Source organism: Phocoena phocoena, chromosome X, assembly GCF_963924675.1.
Source record: "Phocoena phocoena chromosome X, mPhoPho1.1, whole genome shotgun sequence".
In the NCBI taxonomy this organism is placed as follows: Eukaryota; Metazoa; Chordata; class Mammalia; order Artiodactyla; family Phocoenidae; genus Phocoena; species Phocoena phocoena.
Window position 1 is genome coordinate 117,568,004 of NC_089240.1, and position 23,230 is coordinate 117,591,233.

Here is a 23,230-nt window from a genome sequence, read left to right on the forward strand (position 1 = left end):
GCTAAAAGTGTAGAACTGCTTAACTAATCCAAGGCTTTATCCAGGAATCACAGCTTCTTTGCTAGCTTAAACATCAATGTTTTTCTAGAGAATCAACCTGAGAAAATGCAAAGGTATGAGATTTTATTTGATGAAATAATAAACTATAATATTTTAGGATTATTGGAAAACATTGTGTATACTAACAAAAATAAAAAATACTTTTTAAAGGATCTCAACTCCAACAGGACGTACCAAATAACTTTCAAAAAGAAAATAACAATAAGACCATTACTAAAGCACAGATATAAAATTTTGCTATTGTCAAAAACCAGGCCAAGCAGATCAACTGTTGAACTAAGAAAAAAAAATCCTTTTACGTTGGGCATACTTCTCTAATTTCTACAATCCAATACATAAAAGGTAATTAATAGCAAATATAAACTACATTACAGAGATTGGTTCAAGATGGCGAACTGGAAGGACATGTGCTCACTCCCTCTTGCAAGAGCACTGGAATCATAGCTGTGGCTCACCATGGGGCACTGGCAGCAGAAGTTCTGGGAAGCACTCCTTGGCGTGAGCCTTCCCAGAGTCCGCCATTAGCCCCACCAAAGAGCAAAGAGCCTGGTAGGATCCAGTGCTGGGTCGCCCCAGGCTAAACAACCAAACAGGGAGGGAACACAGCCCCACCCATCAGCAGACAAGCAGATTAAAGTTTTACTGAGCTCTGCCCACCAGAGCAACACCCAGCTCTACCCACCACCAGTCTCTCCCATCAGGAAGCTTGCACAAGCCTCTTAGATAGCCTCATCCACCACAGGGCAGACAGCAGAAGCTAGAGGAACTACATTTCTGCAGCCTGTGGAATTAAAACCAGATTCACAGAAAGACAGACAAAATGAAAAGGCAGAGGACTAAGTACCAGATGAAGGAACAAGATAAAAATCCAGAAAAACAACTAAATGAAGTGCAGATAGGCAACCTTCCAGAAAAAAAATTCAGAATACTGATAGTGAAGATAATCCAAGACCTTGGAAAAAGAATGGATGCAAAGATTGAGAAGATGCAAGAAATCTTTAACAAAGACCTAGAAAAATTAAAGAACAAACACCTAGAAAAATTGAAGAACAAAGAAACAGAGATGAACAATACAATAATTGAAAAGAAAAATACACTAGAAGGAATCAACAGCAGAATAACTGAGGCAGAAGAACGGATAGGTGACCTGGAAGACAGAATGGTGGAATTCAATGCCGCAGAACAGAATAAAGAAAAAAGAATGAAAAGACATGAAGACAGCCTAAGAGACCTCTGGGACAACATTAAACGCACCAACATTCGCATTATAGGGGTCCCAAGAAGATATTTGAAGCGATTATAGTCGAAAACTTCCCTAACATGGGAAAGGAAATTGCCACCCAAGTCCAGGAAGTGCAGAGAGTCCCAGGCAGGATAAACCCAAGGAGAAACATGCCAAGACACATAGTAATCAAATTGACAAAAATTAAAGACAAAGAAAAATTATTGAAAGCAACAAGGGAAAAATGACAAATAACATACAAGGGAACTCCTATAAGGTTAACAGCTGATTTCTCAGCAGAAACTCTACAAGCCAGAAGGGAGTGGCACGATATATTTAAAGTGATGAAAGGGAAGAACCTACAGCCAAGATTACTCTACCTGGCAAGGATCTCATTCAGATTTGATGGAGAAATCAAAAGCTTCACAGACAAGCAAAAGCTAGGAGAATTCAGCACCACCAAACCAGTTCTACAACAAATGCTAAAGGAACTTCTCTAAGTGGGAAACACAAGAGAAGAAAAGGACCTACAAAAACAAACCCATAACAATTAAGGAAATGGTAATAGGAACATACATATCAATAATTACCTTAAACGTGAATGGATTAAATGCTCCAACCAAAAGACACACGCTCGCTGAATGGATACAAAAACAAGACCCATATATATGCTGTCTACAAGAGACCCAGTTCAGACCTAGGGACACATACAGACTGAAAGTGAGGGGATGGAAAAAGGTATTCCATGCAAATGGAAATCAAAATAAAGCTGGAGTAGCAATACTCATATCAGAAAAAATAGACTTTATTTTTTATTAACTTTTCTTAAATTAAAATTCATTTATTTATTTATTATTTTTGGCTGTGTTGGGTCTTTGTTGCTGTGCGCAGGCTTTCTTTAGTTACAGAGAGCAGGGGCTACTCTTTGTTGCTGTGTGCAGGCTTCTCATTGCAGTGGCTTCTCTTGTTGCAGAGCACAGGCTCTAGGCGAGTGGGCTCGGCAGTTGTGGCTCACGGGCTCTAGAGCACAGGCTCAGTAGTTGTAGTGCACGGACTTAGTTGCCCTGCGGCATGTGGGATCTTCCCGGACCAGGGCTCAAACCCGTGTCCCCTGCATTGGCAGGCGGATTCTAAACCTCTGTGCCACCAAGGCAGTCCCTAAAGTAGACTTTAAAATAAAGACTGTTACAAGAGGCAAGGAAGGACACTACATAATGATCAAGGGATCAATCCAAAAAGAAGATATAACAATTATAAATATATATGCACCCAACGCAGGAGCACCTCAATACACAAGGCGACTGCTAAGCTATAAAAGAGGAAATTGACAGTAACACAATAATAGTGGGGGACTTTAACACCTCACTTACACCAATGGACAGATCATCCAGACAGAAAATTAATAAGGAAACACAACCTTTAAATGACACAATAGACCTGATAGATTTAATTAATATTTATAGGACATTCCATCCAAAAACAGCAGATTACACTTTCTTCTCAAGTGCACACGGAACATTCTCCAGGACAGATCACATCTTGGTCACAAATCAAGTCTTGGTAAATTTAAGAAAACTGAAATCATATCAAGTATCTTTTCTGACCACAGAAATCAATTACAGTGAAAAAACCGTAAAAAACACAAACACATGGAGGCTAAACACTACATTACTAAATAACCAAGAGAGCACTGGAGAAATCAAAGAGGGAATCAAAAAATACCTAGAGACAAATGACAATGAAAACACGTGATCCAAAACTTATGGGATGCAGCAAAAGCAGTTCCAAGAGGGAAGTTTATAGCAGTAAGATCCTACCTCAAGAAACAAGAAAAATCTGAAATGAACAATCTAACCCTACACCTAAAGGAACTAGAGAAAGAAGAACAAACAAAACCCAAAGCTAGTAGAAGTAAAGAAATCATAAAGATCAGAGCAGAAATAAATGAAATAGAAACAAAGAAAACAATAGCAAAGAGCAATAAAACTGAAAGTGGGTTCTTTGAGAAGATAAACAAAATTGATAAACCTTTAGCCAGACTCATCAAGAAAAAGAGGGAGAGGACTCAAATCAATAAAATTAGAAATGAAAATTGAGAAGTTACAGCAGACACCACAGAAATACAAAGCATCATGAGAGACTACTACGAGCAGCTCTATGCCAATAAAATGGACAACCTGGAAGAAATGGACAAATTCTTAGAAAGGCATAACCTTCCAAGACTGAAGCAGTGAGAAACAGAAAATATGAGCAGACCAATCACAAGTAATGAAATTGAAACTGTGATTAAACATCTTCCAACAAACAAAAGTCGAGGACCAGATGGCTTCACAGGTGAATTCTATCAAATATTTAGAGAAGAGCTAACACCCATCCTTCTCAAACTCTTCCAAAAAGTTGAAGAGGAGGGAACACTCCCAAACTCATTCTATGAGGCCACCATCACCCTGATACCAAAACCAGACAAAAATACTACAAAACAAGAAAATTACAGACCAATATCACTGATGAATACAGATGCAGAAATCCTCAACAAAATACTAGCAAACAGAATCCAACAACACATTAAAAGGATCATACATCATGAACAAGTGGGATTTATCTCAGGGAAGCAAGGATTCTTCAGTACATGCAAATCAATCAATGTGATACACCATATTAACAAACTGAAGAATAAAAACCATATGATCATCTCAACAGATGCAGAAAAAGCTTTCGACAAAATTCAACACCCATTTATGATAAAAACTCTCCACAAAGTGGGCACAGAGGGAACCTACCTCAACATAATAAAGGCCATATACAACAAACACAGCAAACATCATTCTCAATGGTGAAAAACCGAAAGCAATTCCTCTAAGATCAGGAACAAGACAAGGATGTCCACTCTCGCCACTATTATTCAACATAGTTTTGGAAGTCCTAGCCATGGCAATCAGAGAAGAAAAAGAAAAAAAAGGAATACAAATTGTTAAAGAAGTAAAACTGTCACTGTTTGCAGATGACATGATACTATACATAGAGAATCCTAATGATGCTACCAGAAAACTACTAGAGCTAATCAATGAATTTCATAAAGTTGCAGGATACAAAGTTGATGCACAGAAATCTCTTGCATTCCTATACACTAAAAATGAAAGATCACAAAGAGAAATTAAGGAACCAATCCCATTCACCATTGCAACAAAAAGAATAAAATACTCAGGAGGAAACCTACCTAAGGAGGTAAAAGACCTGTACTCAGAAAACTATAAGACACTGTTGAAAGAAATCAAAGACGACACAAACAGATGGAGAGACATATCATGTTCTTGGATTGGAAGGATCAACATTGTGAAAATGACTATACTACTCAAAGCAATCTACAGATCCAACGCAATCCCTATCAAATTACCAGTGGCATTTTCTACAGAACTGGAAGAAAAAAATCTTAAAATTTGTATGGAGACACAAAAGACCCCGAACAGCCAAAGCAGTCTTGACAGAAAGAAACAGAGCTGGAGGAATCAGACTCCCTGACTTCAGACTCTACTACAAAGCTATAGTAATCAGGGCCTTCCCTGGTGGTGCAGTGGTTACGAATCTGCCTGTCAATGCAGGGAACATGGGTTCGAGCCCTGGTCTGGGAAGATCCCACATGCCACGGAGCAACTAAGCCCATCCACCACAACTACTAAGCCTGCGCTCTAGAGCCTGAGAGCCACAACTACTGAAGCCTGTGCGTCTAGAGCCCGTGCTCCACAATAAGAGAAGCCATCGCAATGAGAAGCCTGTGCACCACAACAAAGAGTAGCCCCCGCTCACCACAACAGAGAAAGCCCGCACGCAGCAACGAAGACCCAACACAGCCAAAAATAAAATAAAAAATAAAATAAAATAAATTAAATTTATATTTAAAAAAGCTACAGTAATCAAGACAATATGGCACTGGCACAAAAACAGAAATATAGAACAATGGAACAGGATAGAAAGCCCAGAGATAAACCCACATACCTGTGGTCAACTAATCTATGAAAAAGGAGGCAAGGATATACAATGGAGAAAAGACAGTCTCTTCAATAAGTGGTGCTAGGAAAACTGGACAGTTACATGTAAAAGAATGAAACTAGAACACTCCCTAACACCATACACAAAAATAAACTCCAAATGGATTCAAGGCCTAAATGTAAGACCGGACATTGTAAAACTCTTAGAGGAAAACACAGGAAGAACACTCTTTGACGTAAATCACAGCAAGATCTTTTTAGATCCACCTCCTAGAGTAATGGAAATAATAATAAAAATAAACAAATGGGGCCTAATGAAACTTAAAACCTTTTGCACAGCAAAGGAAACTACAAACAAGATGAAAAGACAACCCTCAGAATGGGAGAAAATATTTCCAAACGAATCAACTGACAAAGGATTAATCTCCAAAATACATAAACAGCTCATGCAGCTCAATATTAAAAAAACAAACAACCCAACCAAACAATGGGCAGAAGACCTAAATAGACATTTCTCCAAAGAAGACATACAGATGGCCAAGAAGCGCATGAAAAGCTGCTCAACATCACTAATTATTAGAGAAATGCAAATCAAAACTATAATCAGGTACCACCTCATACCGGTTAGAATGGGCATCATCAGAAAACCTACAAACAACAAATGCTAGAGAGGGTGTGGAGAAAAGAGAACCCTCTTGCACTGTTGGAAGGAATGTAAATTGATACAGCCACTATGGAGAACAGTATGGAGGTTCCTTAAAAAACTAAAAATAGAATTACCATACAACCCAGCAATCCCAGTACTGGGCATATATCCAGAGAAAACCATAATTCAAAAAGACACATGCACCCCAATGTTCATTGCAGCACTATTTACAATAATCAGGTCATGGAAGCAACGCAAATGCCCATCGACAGACAAATGGATAAAGAAGATGTGGTACGTATATACAATGGAGTATTACTCAGCCATAAAAAGGAACGAAATGAGTCATTTGTAGAGACGTGGATGGACCTAGAGGCTGTCATACAGAGTGAAGTAAGTCAGAAAAAGAAAAACAAATATCATATATTAATGCATATATGTGGAATCTAGAGAAATGGTACGGATGGACCAGTTTGCAAGGCAGAAATAGAGACACAGATGCAGAGAAATAATGTATGGACACCAAGGGGGGAAAGTCGTGGTGGGGGGTGGTGGTGGTGGCGGTGGGATGAATTGGGAGAGTGGGATTGACATAAAAAATAAATTAAAATAAAATACAATAAAAAATAATTTTTAAAAAACCCTAACATTTCTGTGGAAACTATTATATGTATGTATTGCTGAATCATCTTGCTCTACACCAGAAACTAACACAACCTTGAAAATCAACTATACTTCAATAAAATAAATTTAAACAAACAACAACAACAACAAAAAACAAACAAAAAAACTACATTACAAGAAATACCTAGGGAAACAAACCTGTTGTGAGAATCCACAGAAGAACTGGTACAAAAATTGTGGCAAAATGAAACAAAGGTTCTGGAAGAAAAAATGAAGAAAAGGGTTAATGCTTTTCACTTGATCAACTTTCTAAAGTATAACAGGAAACTCTACTCCAGATAGTCTACAGGCAGTCCTAAGTCCTTCTAATGTCACAATGCAATAAACTTCTACTCCAGAGGTGTAAGGAAACAATTCAAAACAAATAATTACATACATATTAATACCAACTTTTGCCCTACCAAGGCAGAAGAGGACCTCACTTACTTTATGAGACCCTCTTGCTATTCTTGTAGGGAAGAAATGAGCTCATATAATATGAACACCTAATGGTACTGCACCTTAACTGCCAAGTGGGGTTGCAAAATCATCACAAAGTAGACTGACATAAAGCTGTAAGTCTATATTTAAAAGTCAGTTAATGCCAATAAGTAGTCAGGAAATTATAGTGTATATTGACACGAACAAGTGTCAACTAATGCTTTACTGCCTTTGTTACTGCCTCATCAAACAATTAACTGTTATTATTGATCACCTACTATATGTAAAGATGACGCTGTGGGTGATACAAAAAACAAAACTTCTTACTTCTAAGGGATTTAACTGGGAGAACACTAAAAACAAACATATTAAAAAAATACAAGCTGAGAATTCATAAGGCAGAAAAAGCCACTAGGTAAGAAGATAAATACTAAAATTAACGTCTTCAGGCAAAACCACCAGAACTAATATTTTCAAATGAGTGCTGTCCTTCAATATAGGCTGTGACTGTATTTCAGCGCTGCTGTCACTTGTTCATGGTGTCTCTGGATTTCTCTTAGGGCAGCACCTTCAATAGCTCTATATTTTTTAAAATAAATTTATTTATTTTTGGCTGTGTTGGGTCTTCATTGCTGCGCACGGGCTTTCTCTAGATACGGTGAGCGGGGGCTACTCTTTGTTGTGGTCCACGGCCTTCTCATTGCAGTGGCTTCTCTTGTTGTGGAGCACGGGCTCTAGGGTGCGCAGGCTTCAGTAGTTGTGGCACGTGGGCTCAGTAGTTGTGGCTTGTGGGCTCTGGAGCGCAGGCTCAGTAGTTGTGGTGCACGGACTTAGCTGCTCCACGACATGTGGGATCTTCCCGGACCAGGGCTTGAACCCATGTCCCCTGCATTGCTAGGCAGATATTCTTTTTTTTTTAAACATCTTTATTGGGGTATAATTGCTTTACAATGGTGTGTTAGTTTCTGCTTTATAACAAAGTGAATCAGTTATACATATACATATGTTCCCATATCTCTTCCCTCTTGTAGGCAGATATTCTTAACCACTGCACCACCAGGGAACTCCCCAATAGCCCTTTTTTTTTTTTGCGGTACATGAGCCTCTCACTGTTGTGGCCTCTCCTGATGCGGAGCACAGGCTCCAGACGCACAGGCTCAGCGTCCATGGCTCACGCCCAATAGCCCATTTTTGAGCCATGTCAAAAAACCAGTCTCTTTCCTGCTCTCACACATTCTCACTTAGCTAATTTACCAGGCTGGGAGACTTGAGGCCGTTTTAAAAATCCAATGGATCCTTAAAGCATGAACAACTGCCGCAGCTGAGGATATTTAGGTAAATATATACTGCAGGCTCTGGAGGACATTTCTACAGAAAACTGCTACATGTATTTTGAATAAGTCCTACAGCACCAGAGTATCGGAGCTCCCAAGGTTAGCACCTGGAAGGGCAACACTCATTCGTATGTATCAGTTCTGGCAGAATGCAAAATACTGTCTGTAGCCTTTCTAGAGTCATACTTTATGTATATAAAAGAAGTGTTCTGAGGTTGGAAGAGGCAGTGCTTGGTGTGGATTATGGGGGTGTTTTGTGGGAAGGGGAGGTCTGACCCTCCCATTAGAATAACAGTTCCATGAAAACAGGGACTTTGCCTGTCTTTTTCCATTATGAATTCTCAAGCACCTGAAACAACGTTTGGCACATGAACACATTCAAACATATTTGTTGATTGAATGAATAAATAAGTTAGACTTTGAACTAGGTGTTACAGATGAATAGGATACGGTGATAGCAGGAATCAAGGTAAGGCCATATGTATTTTAAACATATAAGGTAGGGCAGGGTCAGACTGTGGGGTGCCTTAAAAGCCAGACTAACTCTTAAGACAATGGAGAGTGGAGTTTCTGGAGGACAAGTTGAAAAGTGGTATTTTCTAAACATTAACCTGGCTGAATTATGCAAGGAGGAGCGAATGGAGAAATAGAAAGCAGGAAGACCTGTCACTGCAGTACTCCAGGGGCGGGCAACAACTTGAAGATGCAATGGCCAGATAAGAGGAAGGCAGCCAAAGACGGTCAAAGGTATTAGAAATCATCTTGGGACAAAAGGCAGCACTTAAAAAGGAACATTGCTAAGTCAGTAACTAAGATGATAATGGGCATAGAGATCCTAATGAAGACAGAGGGCATCTACATAAATAATCCTCTAAATTGGGAACCAGGATATGTAAATTACTGACCACTGGTAAATTATTAGCCATTTTAATGCTTGTTTTGTTTTTCTTAACAGAGCATTCCTTCCATCTGGTGGCAGTTGCTTGAATTGCAGGCCAAAATCTTAAAGAGGGAAACCAAGCTTCTGGAATAGGATCAGATTGCTAGGCAGATCTGTACGGCAAATCTTCACAGGCTCTCCTACTAAGGGGAGGTAAGAGAGAATAACCATCCATCCCCACGTGGGGCTGTTAAGTTACTGAGTCCAAGGCCCCACAAACCTTAACTATATAAATAACATAACCACACTGAAATGGTGGAAAAGGAAAAAAAAAGTAACTTTGGAAACAGTGTTTTGACTACATTCTCTAAGACTAAAGACAAAAACAAGTGCTCACAAATATATTTCTCCAGTTAGATTTGTTTCTCACAGGAGTATGAGTAGCAACTCTGGAACTACTTTAAATGTACTTGAGGACTTAGCAAATAAATAAACACTATGAGGTTGAGAACCAGGTTTCTCACTGAAGAAAGGAGTTACTAAACGGAAATGGGAAAGGTTACAATGAACCTTGTGCTGCCGGATTTAATCAAAGGCATCTGTATAACCTGAGTTCAAGTATTGAGTTTACACAGATACCTTTAATTTCAGCCCAACAACTTCAGCTCAGTAGCGATGAGCACAACTAGCACCCAGATCTTGATTTCTAAATACCATTTGCGAATAATGGAAAGGAATAAGTGATCCTCGCAGAAAAGTCTGAATGCATCTTGCCATTGAATTGCAAGAAAAATACAAGAGGAGCCTAGAACATCATGTGGTACCAGAAAATAAACAAGACTTCAAAAAAGGTTAGGGCCGGGGGAGGGGGAAGGGGTGAGGAGGGAGGAACGGAGAGTTGCTACTCAATGCGTATACAGTTTTAGTTGTGCAAGATGAGTAAGTACTAGAGATCTGTTGTACTTAACAATACTGTACCATATACTTAATAATATGTTAAGTGCATAGAGCTCATGTTAAGGGTTATCACAATAAAATAAAAATTTAAAAATGATGGGGACATGGTGAAAGGAAACGGGCGCCAAATCTGTGACAATTTGAGTAACAGAATGAACAATGATAGTAATGAATTTCAACACAGAATAAAATATCTAGTTTAGCAGGAGAATGCTCTTTTCAAATGAAACTACACAGAGCAAAAATGAGGGGTCTTGAGACCCTGAGAACACCATCTGAACCAGCTTATCAAAGTTGACATTATCATGAGACATATTGACAACATGTGCCTCCGGATACGACGCATTCAGCAGGTTGCAATAGCGCTTCTGTGGTAATTGTGCCCAAATGCAAAACCTGAGTCTAATAATAGGCAAACATTAGACAAACCCAAATTGAGGGACATTCTACAAACTAACTGGCCAGCACTCTTCAAACATGTTAAGATCATTAGGACAAAAAAGACAGGAACTATTCTAGGTTAAAGAAGACTAAGGAGATCATGATCCTTAAATGCAAGCATGAGCCTGAAATGGACCACAAAAAGAAAATCTGTGGGACCATTAGCAAAATTCCAGTACAGTATATAGACTAGTTAATAATGTGCCAATTAATATCAATTTACTGATCCTGGTAACTAAGTTGTGGGTTATCTAAGGTGTTAACAGTTGGCAAAGCTGGGCAAAGAGTATATGAGATTTCACTAATTTTGCAACTTTTAAAAAGTATGAAATTATCTCAAAACAAAAAGTGAAAAAAACTTTTAAAAACTATATAGAATAGAACATAGGACAGGAGATCAAGTTCTGGTACATGTCTAAAACAGGCAAACCTAACGCATATGTTGCATAAATTATATCTAAATTTATGTGCTATACGCCATATATGTTACTATATATCACAGAGTAATGTAAATCAGATTAGTCGTTGTTTGGTGCAGGGGTGGAGAAGACTGGAAAGGAGCACAAGTAAACTTTCTGGGGTGATAGAAATGGTCTATATTTGGTTCGGATGGTAGCCACATGGATGCATACACTTGTCAAAATTGAACTGTAAACATTTAATGGGTACATTGTACTGTATTTAAACTATACTTTAAGAAAGTTGACTCAAAAATTTTCATCTCAAATCTCTTGCATTGAAAGGAATTTCTGGTTTCTGATTCGTTAAATAGACTGCCTCTGTTTTGCTGACCACAAATTTCAGTACTAAGACAGTAAAAGAAACATGAAAAAAGAAGGAAAAAATACCTACAACCAAGCTGAGCCAATGCTGGGTTAAATAGTCATAAGTTAAATCACAAGTATTTCATCACATACCTTATAGAAGAAATACTGTACAAGGTGTGCTATTCTCACATAATAGAGGTGTCCGTGAGCCAACAGCAGTTTCTTTAAATGTTTAAACTTTGGGACAGAATAATCACTATTCCTGGCTGCTTGGCGACCTTCTTTGCCTTTGATACCTAAAAAAAGAAAAATCTCTATAGGGTGAGTATTTTTATAGAATAAGTAACCACCTGACTTGTTACTTTCGTATTTTTTACTTGCTTACATGTATAGTTCAGTTGAATAGTTTAGATTTGCTTTCTTAAGCAAAAAGTGCTTTCAACAGTGAGACTTACCAATAAAAAGTAAAATTATGTTTAATTGACAATTACCTATTTATAACAAAACATAAAATAATTAATAGAATCATTATTTTAATCATTATAAGGCAAAAATTATCCTGAGGAAATAGTTAAATCTGAAAATTATTTTAAAGGTACTTATTTAGTAAGTGATTAATCATGCATGGCACCAGACTAGGTGCCATACTAAAGCAACTCAGAGACCTGGGGATTATGGTCTAAGAGCTCAAAACTGAAGAGATAATGAGATGGTTAAGTCCTTATATTGAATGATACTGAGTAGTGGTTGGCAAACACTCCGGTCCAAAATGTTCATAAGACAGTTGGTTCACACCAAAGATCCTTGAAATTTGGTCCTGTCCAAAACGTCAAGACATTTGGACTATGAGACAGTTGGTCCATGCCAAAAGGTCTTTGAAATCTGGTCCGGTCCAAAATGTCCACGAGCATATTTGGTCCATGCCAAATGGTTTTGGACAGGACCAAATTTCAAGGACCTTCTGCATGGACCAAATGTGCTATGGACGTTTTAGACAAGACCAAATGTCCTGCAAGGCTGAGTAGCAGTCCAAGTATTCCATGAGCTCAAGCAGCTTTAGGCCATTTCCACAGTCAATAACCAATGAGTTGAACTAGAGTTCCACACTAAGTAGGGTTACTTGCAAATGGAAAGAATTTGGGAATCCAAACTGTGGTACAATAATTCCCAAGATACTATTTCCATTATTTCTCGCCCACCAAAAAACCACTTGCTGGGGTGTTAGGATTGCCTCCCAGCAGCCTGACAGGGGAAGAAAAGGTGCAGGTTTTGGAGAAGCTGTTGTTGCATGCCGACATGTAAATTCACCACTACAGCCCAAACCGCCATGCAGAGATATTGCCATGTGGAGAATCAGCCAGCCAATTATCGTCTCTCAGTCCCAAACAGTTACAGATCTCAAAAGATATAGTGCAGCAACATAAGCAGGCGATCTGGCCAGGGGCGAAAAATCAATAAAATTTCATGCATGCTGTCAAAAGTGAGAGCTAAATGATCAACTGCATGGCTAGTAGGTTTGGTAAATTCACTTTACTTGGCTAATATAATAATATCCTCCAACTTTGTATTGCTACATTCCCACCATGGGTAGGACTTTGGCATGGACATATTCCACGATCCGATGAGGACCTTCTTTTGATAAACAATGATCATTCCCAAATTCGGATTCAAGATGAGCAACCAAAACAATCTCTAGAATAATAAGACCACTCTACCTAAAAGCAATACTGATACCTTACAGCTGCCATCTCATTAGATGTTTCTTACCTATGCCCACATGGGATTCCAAGATCATACTAACATCATTGGCACCATCACCTATCGACAGTGTTATTGGGCTGCCTTTTAAATTCTTCACCATTCTCACAATCTAAACATTAAATACAAAAGAGGTATAGAAAAGGTCAAAGCAGAATGTGAGATTGTACTACATTGTGGGTATTTGCCTCATTCACACTTGTAAATGGAGGCCTTCAAACAGAAAGGTAGCTTGTGCATATAAGTACAACCAGTCTTGAATTCTCAGGGGCAGAAGAACACAGCTTTTCAAAATGTAATACCGGCGCCCACTTGTTTCTGGTTTTGCGAATGTATGAACTGTCAAAAACCATGCCTCACACCTATATTAGAGGTCAGCACGCTTCCCTCTTTTGTCATTGCTTCCTGTGTCCTTTCAGATCACGTACTGAATGAGGGAAAGTGGAGACCAGAGAGCCTATTTGGGGAGACATGCATGGGGCTACGAGGACAAAAGTGGGCAGTGAGAGGACAATGTTTTTGGTTACCGCTCCCTCTCTCCTCCCTGCTGACACTCCCACCTCCCCTCGGTGCATGCCAACCCTTATTTCCATCTAGCTGCCGACTAAACTTTACTAAATCACCCAGTGCCCAATATGATATGATATGATCTCTCATACAGGTAGCTGCATTTCAAAAGGGGGCGCCTTAAAGGTGATGAGCTTTGCAGAAAGATGCCCGATATGTGTATAAAGGCTGTCATTATTCCCTGAGTGTCTCTTAAAGCTGTGTCGATGGCACAGTGCAGCTCAATGCTGTGTTCACGGTAAGCACTGAATAAAAGAAATGTTCTCCTGGCAGAGTTACTTGCGGGAAGAGTATTGGGTAAGCTGCTGTCCTCCCACCGTATGTTTTAGATAATGACTGCTTTATGTGTCAACCCTCAAAACCCCTTGGAATCTAGCAGCTTTTAAAAAGCTTATGTAATTCAGTAGTTAAATAATGCCTTGCAAAAATTTTGTACCCACAATGGCTTTCACCAGGTAACATAAATAAAATCCATTTTCAGATAACTGATTAAAAAAATTTATACGAGGCAAAACCACCCTGCAGTCTTTTCTTTAAACAAAATTCAGTCAGGTTTTAGTTGTATAAAACAACATAACCAAAAACCCCTACATCCAATCCATTTGACACAAAAATGATGTTACTATGAAATGCCGGCTTTCTCCCAATCCTTCGCCTCAACTTGGTTCTTTTTAAAAACTTTATGAGTGTCAGAAATAATCTGTAAGTGAGTCATCCACAAAAGTAAACTTGTGTTTAATGGGCTACAATACTGGTTAAACTAATTGCACTTGTTATACTGTATGCAGTAATGATTTAAACCACAAGGAAGAAAAATGCAGCCAGGGAAGGCAATAAAATTATCAAGGGTGACAGCTTCTGCATGAAAACATAGATTTAAAAAGATGAAAGCTTGTCCTTGTGGAAAGATAAAAGGATATATTGTCATGGACCATAAAACCATGAAAGATCTAGGTAGATAAACATGGGAGTTTTTTTTTACTGAGTCCCAGGTCACCTGGATTAAGAACTTCTCTTCAATCTCTAGATAGCTTCACAAAAAAGAAATCAATTTACCAAAAACTATTTATTGATCAACTATAACTACATGCAATACAATGTGCAAAAGCAAAGTGCAAATATCCAGAAAGGATATACCGCTTGGTCTCATACCTCAAGAAGCATATAATGGGGAATGGATACAATAATATCAGATAATCAGATTAACAATACAAGATAACAATACACAATACCTATGCAAGGGAATATATAACACTGTCATCTAAGTTGTCCACATAAGAAGGCCCGTGATGTCAGAGAAGGGAGAGGACACTACATGCCAGAATGATCAGAAATGATTTTATAGAAGGAAGGGTGGTTTGATCTAAATCATAAAAGACTGGTAAGATGTGCATGGATGGGGAAAAGGGGGTTGGAGCAGTATCCCACGGAAAGGGAAGAGCATAGCATGTTCTAAGGCACACAGCCAGTTAAGTACAGTATATGCTTAGAAAACAGATCTGGTTTGACCAGACCAATGAGTTTTTGTACAGGGGACATGGATAGGTATATATGGGGCCACACCAACAGGGAGCAATATTATGAAAGTGGCAACAGGGTGCAGGAGAAATGGGAAGAAAAGGCCAGACTGCAGGCAAAGAGAGAAGTTAGTCCACATGGAGTTCAATGAGCTGTTTAAGTCCTGGACCTGGAAAGTAATGGAAAGAAAGACATGGAAAAGACAGTGTACTAGAAAATGGACAGAATTTGGTGACTGAGACCACATGGAAGGGTAAAGCATGGCGGATGTCAAGGTTTTGAATCTAAAGACCTAGAAGTATAGTGAGCTCAGTAATAGATGTAAAGGGACTTCCCTGGTGGCGCAGTGGTTAAGAATCTGCCTGCCAATGCAGGGTACAAGGGTTCAAGCCCTGGTCTGGGAAGATCCCACATGCTGTGGAGCAGCTAAGCCCGTGCTACACAGCTACTGAGCCTGTGCTCCAGAGCCTGCAAGCCACAACTACTGAGCCCGCGGACCTACAGCCTGTGCTCCGCAACAAGAGAAGCCACCGCAATGAGAAGCCCGTGTGCAGCAATGGAGACCCAATGCAGCCAAAAAAAAAAAAAAAGACAAGGAAAATGACAATTTAGGCTCTAGAGAAGGCTGAGTTGAGGTGACAATGACACACCCAAGAACATGTGCTCAGTAAGCAACTGGAGAAGTAAAGTAGAACTCCAAAGATTGGGATTGGAGAAGTGACTTGAAAAAAATCACCTATGTGGGGATTTCCCTGGTGGTCCAGTGGTAAAGAATCCGCCTTCCAACGCAGGGGACGTGGGTTTGATCCCTGGTCAGGGAACTAAGATCCCATATGCCGCGGGGCAATTAAGCCCACACGCCACAATTACTGAGCTCGCACGCCTCAACAAGAGAGAGAAAACCCGCACGCCGCAAGGAAAGATCCTGCATGCCTCAACGAAGATCCCGTGTGCAGCAACTAAGACCCAATGCAGCCCCCCAAAAATCAATCAATCAATCAATCAATCAAATAAATATAAAAAAAAAGAAAATCACCTATGTGGCCATGACAGATGAGTAGGTGATATCCTGGAAGAGGTGACGATAGTGAGGGAAATAAAACAGACTAAGGACTGAACCACAGGGGGGCTCCATAGTCTGGGTGAGAGAAGCAGCACAGTGTTAGGAATTCAGATACTGTCCTGGGCAGTGGAGAAGTTAGAACCTAGGTGAGCCATTTGAGCAGCAGACAATGAATATAGGAGGAAAAAAAAGGGAAAGAGGTATTGCCTTTGACTAAAGGGACAGATTTCTATGTATACTGTTCTGATAGGATCTGCTTCCCCAGCTGGGGCTAACCAAGGCTCTTAAGGTTGAAGAAAAGAAGAGCACCTGATTGTGATGGAAATTGAAAGTGAGAAGAAGGTAGACAATGCCCTAAATTAGGATGGGCTGTGTGCTTGCGCATGCGTGCATGCATGTGCGAGGTAGGGGGCAGGGTGTGTGAAGGAGAAGGCAAAGACACAGCGCCATCCGCTAGGTCTAGAGCAAGCAGCTGAGGGACGGGAAGAAGCAAGACCAACACATATAAAAGAATACAGTGTACGCAGAAGTGAAAAGGTGTGTACCTGAGATTCTAAGGTTCCCGAGACTCAGTGAGTACAAGGAAGCAAGGTGAAGTAGATCAATGCGAGCAAGAGGAGCTGGAAAAGACAGCACACCCGAGGTTGCCCCTGCATTGGGTTTTATTAGGAGTAAAATTTTTGTTAGGCCAAGAGGAATTCAGAGGGAATTCCAGATGAGGAAATTATATGAGGGAAGCTTTAGAAGTTGGTGTGAGCATGGCACGTGGAAGGGACACAAGGGGGGAACAACCAACAGGAGTGGATGATTCTCGCTGGACGTGAGAGTGATGGTGGACACAAAATATGTACGGACACATTGAAAGGGTCGACAGGGGTGGCCCCGAGTACCATATTGAGTCATCTGCCCTTCATCCTAAGGGACTAGGAAACTACTGAAAGGTTCTGAGAGAGAATATATGATGGGAGAAGTACTGTTTTAACAAGATTAATTTGGGAGTATGGGGAAAGAGATGGAATGGGGAAGGGTGAAAGCAAGGAGACTAATGAGAAGATTAAATCAAAGTCTGTGTGTAAAGTCCTAAGGTCTTGCTTGCACTAAGATGGAGACAAAAGGTTTAACAAGGTGACACCACAATGAGAGCTATGACGAAAGGTAGGATCAGTAGGACATGGTGACTATATATGGAGTGAGTGAGAAGAAAAGGATCAAAGGCAGTTTGGAGACTTAGGGAGCCAAAGAAAAATGTCACTGGTAACAGGAATAATAAAGACAAGGGATAAAACAAACTGGCCCGAAGGAGAAAATTATAATATCTGTCTTGGATACCAGAATTTAATGTTACAGTGGGGAATCCATATAGAGCCGTCTAGCAGGCAGCTAGAAATATGAGACTTAACAAAAAGGAAAAGTCAGGACGAGAGATATATCATCAATGGAAGTCATAGAAATGGATGTGCTTATCCAGAGAGATAGGATGTAAGTGAAGAGCCGAGGGAAGACATAGCCCTCCAAAAAAACTGACAATTAGGGAGAAGACACAGGATGAAACAAAATAGACACTAGGTTGCCAAGAAGGGAAAAAAAAAAGGACCGTGGACCATCACAGAAACCAAGGGAGGAGAGTTTAAAGGAGGACATAATTGGCAGTGTCAACTGCAGTGGAGAAATGAGGAGAAAACGAAAGACAACACAACGGGTTCAGCAATGAGGTCACTGCTCTCCTCCAGGAGATGCAGCAGAGTAAGGTGAGAAGAAAGAATGCATGGGGCTAATGGAATAGTGGAGCCAGGAGCAGTGGGATGAAGGCAGCAGGCACCAAGCATCATTAGAGAAGTTTGCAAGGTGAGGAATTAGACAGCCAGCTTGAGGAGACAAAAAGGTGAAGCACAGGTTTAATTCAAATCGGTGGGAAGACTTCTGAGTTGGACCACATAGAGGAAGAATCCAGGGAAAATATAATAAGGTACTAAGGGCTCTTTGAAGAAAATTAAAAGTGAACATTTGCACATATGCGTACAGAAGTACCCAGAATGGAACGTTAACTAACATTCAGTTACCTGGGCTTTCTGTAACGGTGCCATCCGACAGCAGAGCACTGCAGTGCACTTCATACAAATTTGTAGGAAAATGCTTTTGTAATTGTTAGAACCAGAGTCTTGACTAGAATTTAATATGAGAGACAACGTGGAGCCATCAATGATTAATCCATATTCCTGATGTTCTGTCCATGCTCTGAAAAAGAAGAACAATGCTATATTTGAATCTACTATACATTGCTATTTAGGAACTTTAAAAAACCAGTCAGAGGAGGGTTATCATCAATCTGGTTCCTGGACGTGTAAATTCTAAAGAAGCAACCGACTCTATTAATGACACAACAGAGACTTTCTATCACATCTTTGAGACTCAAGCTGCCCATATAGATGGCACTAAGTTCTAAATATAAAAATAATGGACTTCCAGCAGCCAGTCTCCATATAAGAAACTCAAGGTGAATTTTGGAAATTACAGTTCCATCAAACTCTGATATGAAGACAAATCATCAGTCAATCTGAAAACTGCCCGAATGACAAAACCTATCGATAGACCTGGCTTCTCAAATATGATGGACTACTAAAAAGACATAGTGTTCGTTAAAGAATAGCATACAATAATGATATATGTTCCTTAAATAAGTATCATTTTATACTAGACTAGTGGTTTTCAACCACAGCCTTCCCATGAGAGTCATCTGGGCAGCTTGAAAAAAAGCCCATGTCTTAGGTTTATCCACAGACAAATTAAATCAGGGTATCTTGGGCAGGGTTTGGTTACATATAGGCATGTTTTAAAAGACTCCATAGGTGATTCTCCTGTATAGCCAGGATGAAGTAGTATTAGTTGCCAGGAAAGACAAATATAACAGGTGCTGGACTTCCCTGGTGGCTCAGTGGTTAGGAATCCGCCTGCCAATGCAGGGGACACGGGTTCAAGCCCTGGTCCGGGAAGATCCCACATGCCGTGGAGCAACTAAGCCCGTGTGCCACAACTACTGAGCCCGCACGCCTAGAGCCCTGCTCCGCAACAAGAGAAGCCACCTCAATGAGAAGCCTGCACACCACAACCAAGAGTAGCCCCGTTCACCACAACTAGAGAAAGCCTGCGAGCAGCAACAAAGACCCAACGCAGCCAAAAATAAAATATAAATAAATTTATAAAAAAAAAATATATATATATATATAACAGGTGCCAGGTATTTAAGAAAAACATATGGGGGAAAACTTACAATTGAGAAAATTCTACCAATTAACATTTAAATTTTTTTTTTTTTGCAATTAACAAAAAAAACACCGATTAATCAATTTCTGCTCAAGAAATCTTGGGTGCCATTTGAGAACCGCTGCAGTAGACGTATTAAACATAGCAGGATCTCATCGTTATACAATAGATTCATTTGTCTAAGTTTATGCTACTCAAAGCTTAATGTTTAAAGGAATCTTGTTAAAATTCCTGGGAATCTTGTTAAAGTACACATTCTGATTCAGTAGTTTTGGGGTGGGACATGAGATTTTGCATTTCTAACAAGCTTCTGGTGATAATGGAGCTGCTGTTCTATGGACTATGAATAGTGAGAGCCTAATATGCCTCTTCCTTCCTTCCTTTCATATTCTGCTTCATGATATTATGAGCATGTTTTATTCACTAATTAGAGATATCAATCATGCATTCTCCTTTGCTCCCCTATTCACAGAGCTGACAATGAGCAGAAAACAGTAGCTCAATAATCAATCAAGCAATATTTGGTCTCTAACTAGGCCATATAGAAGAATGGAAAGAATTATTAACTAATCTTTCTTTGGAGAATAGAAAATCTCCTTGGGGTAACAGAAGCACACATGAGAGAATATACCCAACCAAACATGATATTAAATGGTTAATATCTGAAAAGAATGGATACATGTATATGTATAACTGAATCACTTTGTTGTACACCTGAAACTAACACAAAGTTGTTAATCAACTATACTCCAATATAAAGTAAAAATGTTTTTAAAAAGGTTAATATCCAGTGATTGGGACAATAAATACACACCAGGAAAGAACAATGGTTTCTTTGTGACGTATGATATCTGAAATGGAACTTAAAAGACAGGACAGAAAGAGGTGAAGAAAAGAGGGAATGTATGTGTGGTGCACTAGGAAAATAAACTGAAAAGGTCACCTGGGGCCTTTGGTACAACCTGATTCTGTGGGTAAAAGAGATCCATTAAAGGTTTCTGAGCAGGGCTGTGACATGGGCAGTACTTTATATCTAAGGACCACTCATCTGGCAGAGGGGCTTACGTGCTCTGAGGCACGAGTTACTAGGAATCTGATGGGGAGCGCCAGTGGAGAGAGTGGGGACATGGGTAAGGCTTGGTGGCTGATTTGAAGTGGAAGGGACAAAGGAGCAGAAGCTGGCAAAAGGGATCCTGTGTCTGATGCTTGTGTAGCTTGGGGAAAGAGTGTACCCAACTCCAGATGAGTCAGGAAGAGGGAATGTTGAGATGGTGAGTTCAGTTTTCCATAAGCCCTGGCTTTTACAAAAGTGCCCAAGGGCTCCTGAATGGTGCTATGCACTGAATTGTGTCCCCCCTGAAGTCCCATGTTGAAGCCCTAACCCTCAACGTGATGATATTTGGAAATGGGGCCTTTGGGAGATAAGTTTAGATGAAGTCATGAGAGTGGGGCCCTTATGATGGGATGATGAGATTAATATCCTTATAAAAAGAGCAAGAGACACCAGAGCTTCCTCTCTCTCTGCCAAGTAAGGACACAGCAAGAGGGCAGCATTCTGCAAGCCAGGAAGGGGGACCTCACCAGAACTCGGCCATGTTGGCACCCGATCCCATACTTCTGGTCTCCAGAAATGTGAGAAATAAGTTTCTATTGTTTAAGCCACCTGGTCTCTTGTATTTCGTTATGGTAGCCTGAGAAGACTAAGATAAATGCAAGTAAAACACATGTAATCTGGACTGCCTTTATAAGTACCATTTGGTTAAAGGAAGGAAACATTTATCATAGGCAATTAATAAAAACCTGTTTACTCTCACTGATGTCCAAGTAACAGAAGAACAACAGCTGTTTTAAAATTGGCCATAGCCTCATGAATGTGGGCTATTCATTTTTAAAGTCTGTTTAAACACTAGTGATGAGGACACAGATAGAGCATAGCTGTTAAAAGCATGGGCTCTGGAATTGGGTAGACTTGCTCTACACCTTATTAACTGTGTTATCTCGAATAAGTCAATTCATCTCTCTGAGCCTTAGTTTCCCTATTTCTAACAAGAAGAAAATAAGGTTGTGTTACTGGGTTGCTGTGAAGATTAAATGAGAATAATTTAAAGTGCTTAATGTTGTTCCTGGAACAAAGAGGGCACTTAAGAAATGTGAAATAATATTATCTACGGGTCTTTGGATTTACTGCAGACACATCCTGTGGCATTTCAGAAGAGGAAACTGATTTGCTTACAGCCAAGGTAAATTCCAGTAATGGGTTTAGACAAAGCTAGGCCTTGGTCAATGTCAAGTATAGGAAAATGTAACTCTGGGTATTGAATTATTGTGGATCAGTGGCTTTCCTTGAGAACCTTAGATTCTACAGGTTCTTCCTAAGCAGCTTGTTGAAAGCAGTCGAGTGGCCATGCTATCAAGTATTTGGTCTCCTTTGGAGCACTGGGGCATGAAAATTCACACAGAAAATGCCTCCAGGACTTCGACCTGCATGGAAACTGTTTTAGAGACTGATTTTATTACATTCAATTTAAGAGACCATGAAAAGGAATATTTTTTCTTAACATGGGCCAGGACAGAGTACCAATGATAAGTACCCAGACTCTAAGTATTTAGAAAATGAACCACTTTTCTAAAGCATGAGAAGGGCAGGGTTTTCTTTTAAATGAAAGAAGAGGTGGAAAGTGCCAAATAATCTCAAATGGGCCATTAGCCAAGTCCTCAGGAAAGGTTCTAACTTACAAGGATAAAGCACCTGCAAACAAAGACTGATAAATTACAGAAAACGGAGCCTTCTGCATAAGCAGCTGGGATTTACATCTGTACCAATGTCTAAATATAACAAATTGATGTACTTTCTTACTTTTTAAGGCTTCTCGTACTTTTAGGAAATTCATGCAGCAACTTTTTACGATATTCAATCAACAACTCATGTAATCGATCTTCCTTCCGTTCGCTTTCTTGGATGGTTTTGGTGGTCAGTTCCAAGAGCTCCGTGCTGGTTTGAAAAAGGCGGCAGGCGTAGCAGGTAGATTTGGCTGTCTCCATCTTGTCCCCAGTAAGCACCCAGACTTTCAGACCTGCTGCGTGCAGGGCTTCAATGGTCTCAGCGGCTTGATCTTGTAGCCTGGAAACACAAAGGAAACCTTGTTATCTTTGAAAATTCCTGACACAGATTCTACAAGAAGGCTTGTTAAAGAGAATGTCCTTATAATTCATAGCAATTCTGGAGTCCTGACATGTTTTAACAGTTGTTTTTCTTATATATCCTCTACCATTTCTGAGCATACTCTTTCTGGCATAGTTTTACTTATTAAAGTACATTTCAAACAATGAGGTTTGGAAAGTTTATGTTTTCTATCTCACTATACAAATACTTAACATGGTTCAAAACAGAAAGGGCCAGACACAGTCTAATGAGATATTGAAGGAAGTTAGCGAATCCCCACCCCTGAGGAGCTGGAAGTTTAGGAAAGCCAACCATTCTGAAGGAGATTTTAAGCATTATTCTGAAAGGCAAGGGTAGAAGAAGAGTTTTACTTTGCATTCCTTTTGGTCAGAGAATAACAATGAAATTAGACTAAATGAATTCTATTATAACTTTAATACCTCCCAATGAATATATGTTTATAACTTCATGTTTGGGTTAAGCCTCACAATTTGCATTCATAG

At 39.8% G+C, this 23,230-nt stretch overlaps 1 protein-coding gene across 2 annotated transcripts in view; it reads right to left on the minus strand.

The window, feature by feature from the left end:
* Positions 1-23,230, minus strand: part of ATP11C (ATPase phospholipid transporting 11C) — a 100,712-nt gene that overhangs the window by 29,334 nt on the left and 48,148 nt on the right. For both annotated transcript variants that reach the window (XM_065900883.1, XM_065900882.1), the window contains exons 19-23: positions 22,422-22,685; positions 18,364-18,538; positions 13,165-13,267; positions 11,548-11,693; positions 6,737-6,796 (exon numbers count right to left, since the gene is read on the minus strand). In XM_065900883.1, coding sequence (XP_065756955.1) covers positions 6,737-6,796; positions 11,548-11,693; positions 13,165-13,267; positions 18,364-18,538; positions 22,422-22,685 — 748 coding nt within the window. The remainder of the gene's footprint in view (positions 1-6,736; positions 6,797-11,547; positions 11,694-13,164; positions 13,268-18,363; positions 18,539-22,421; positions 22,686-23,230) is intronic.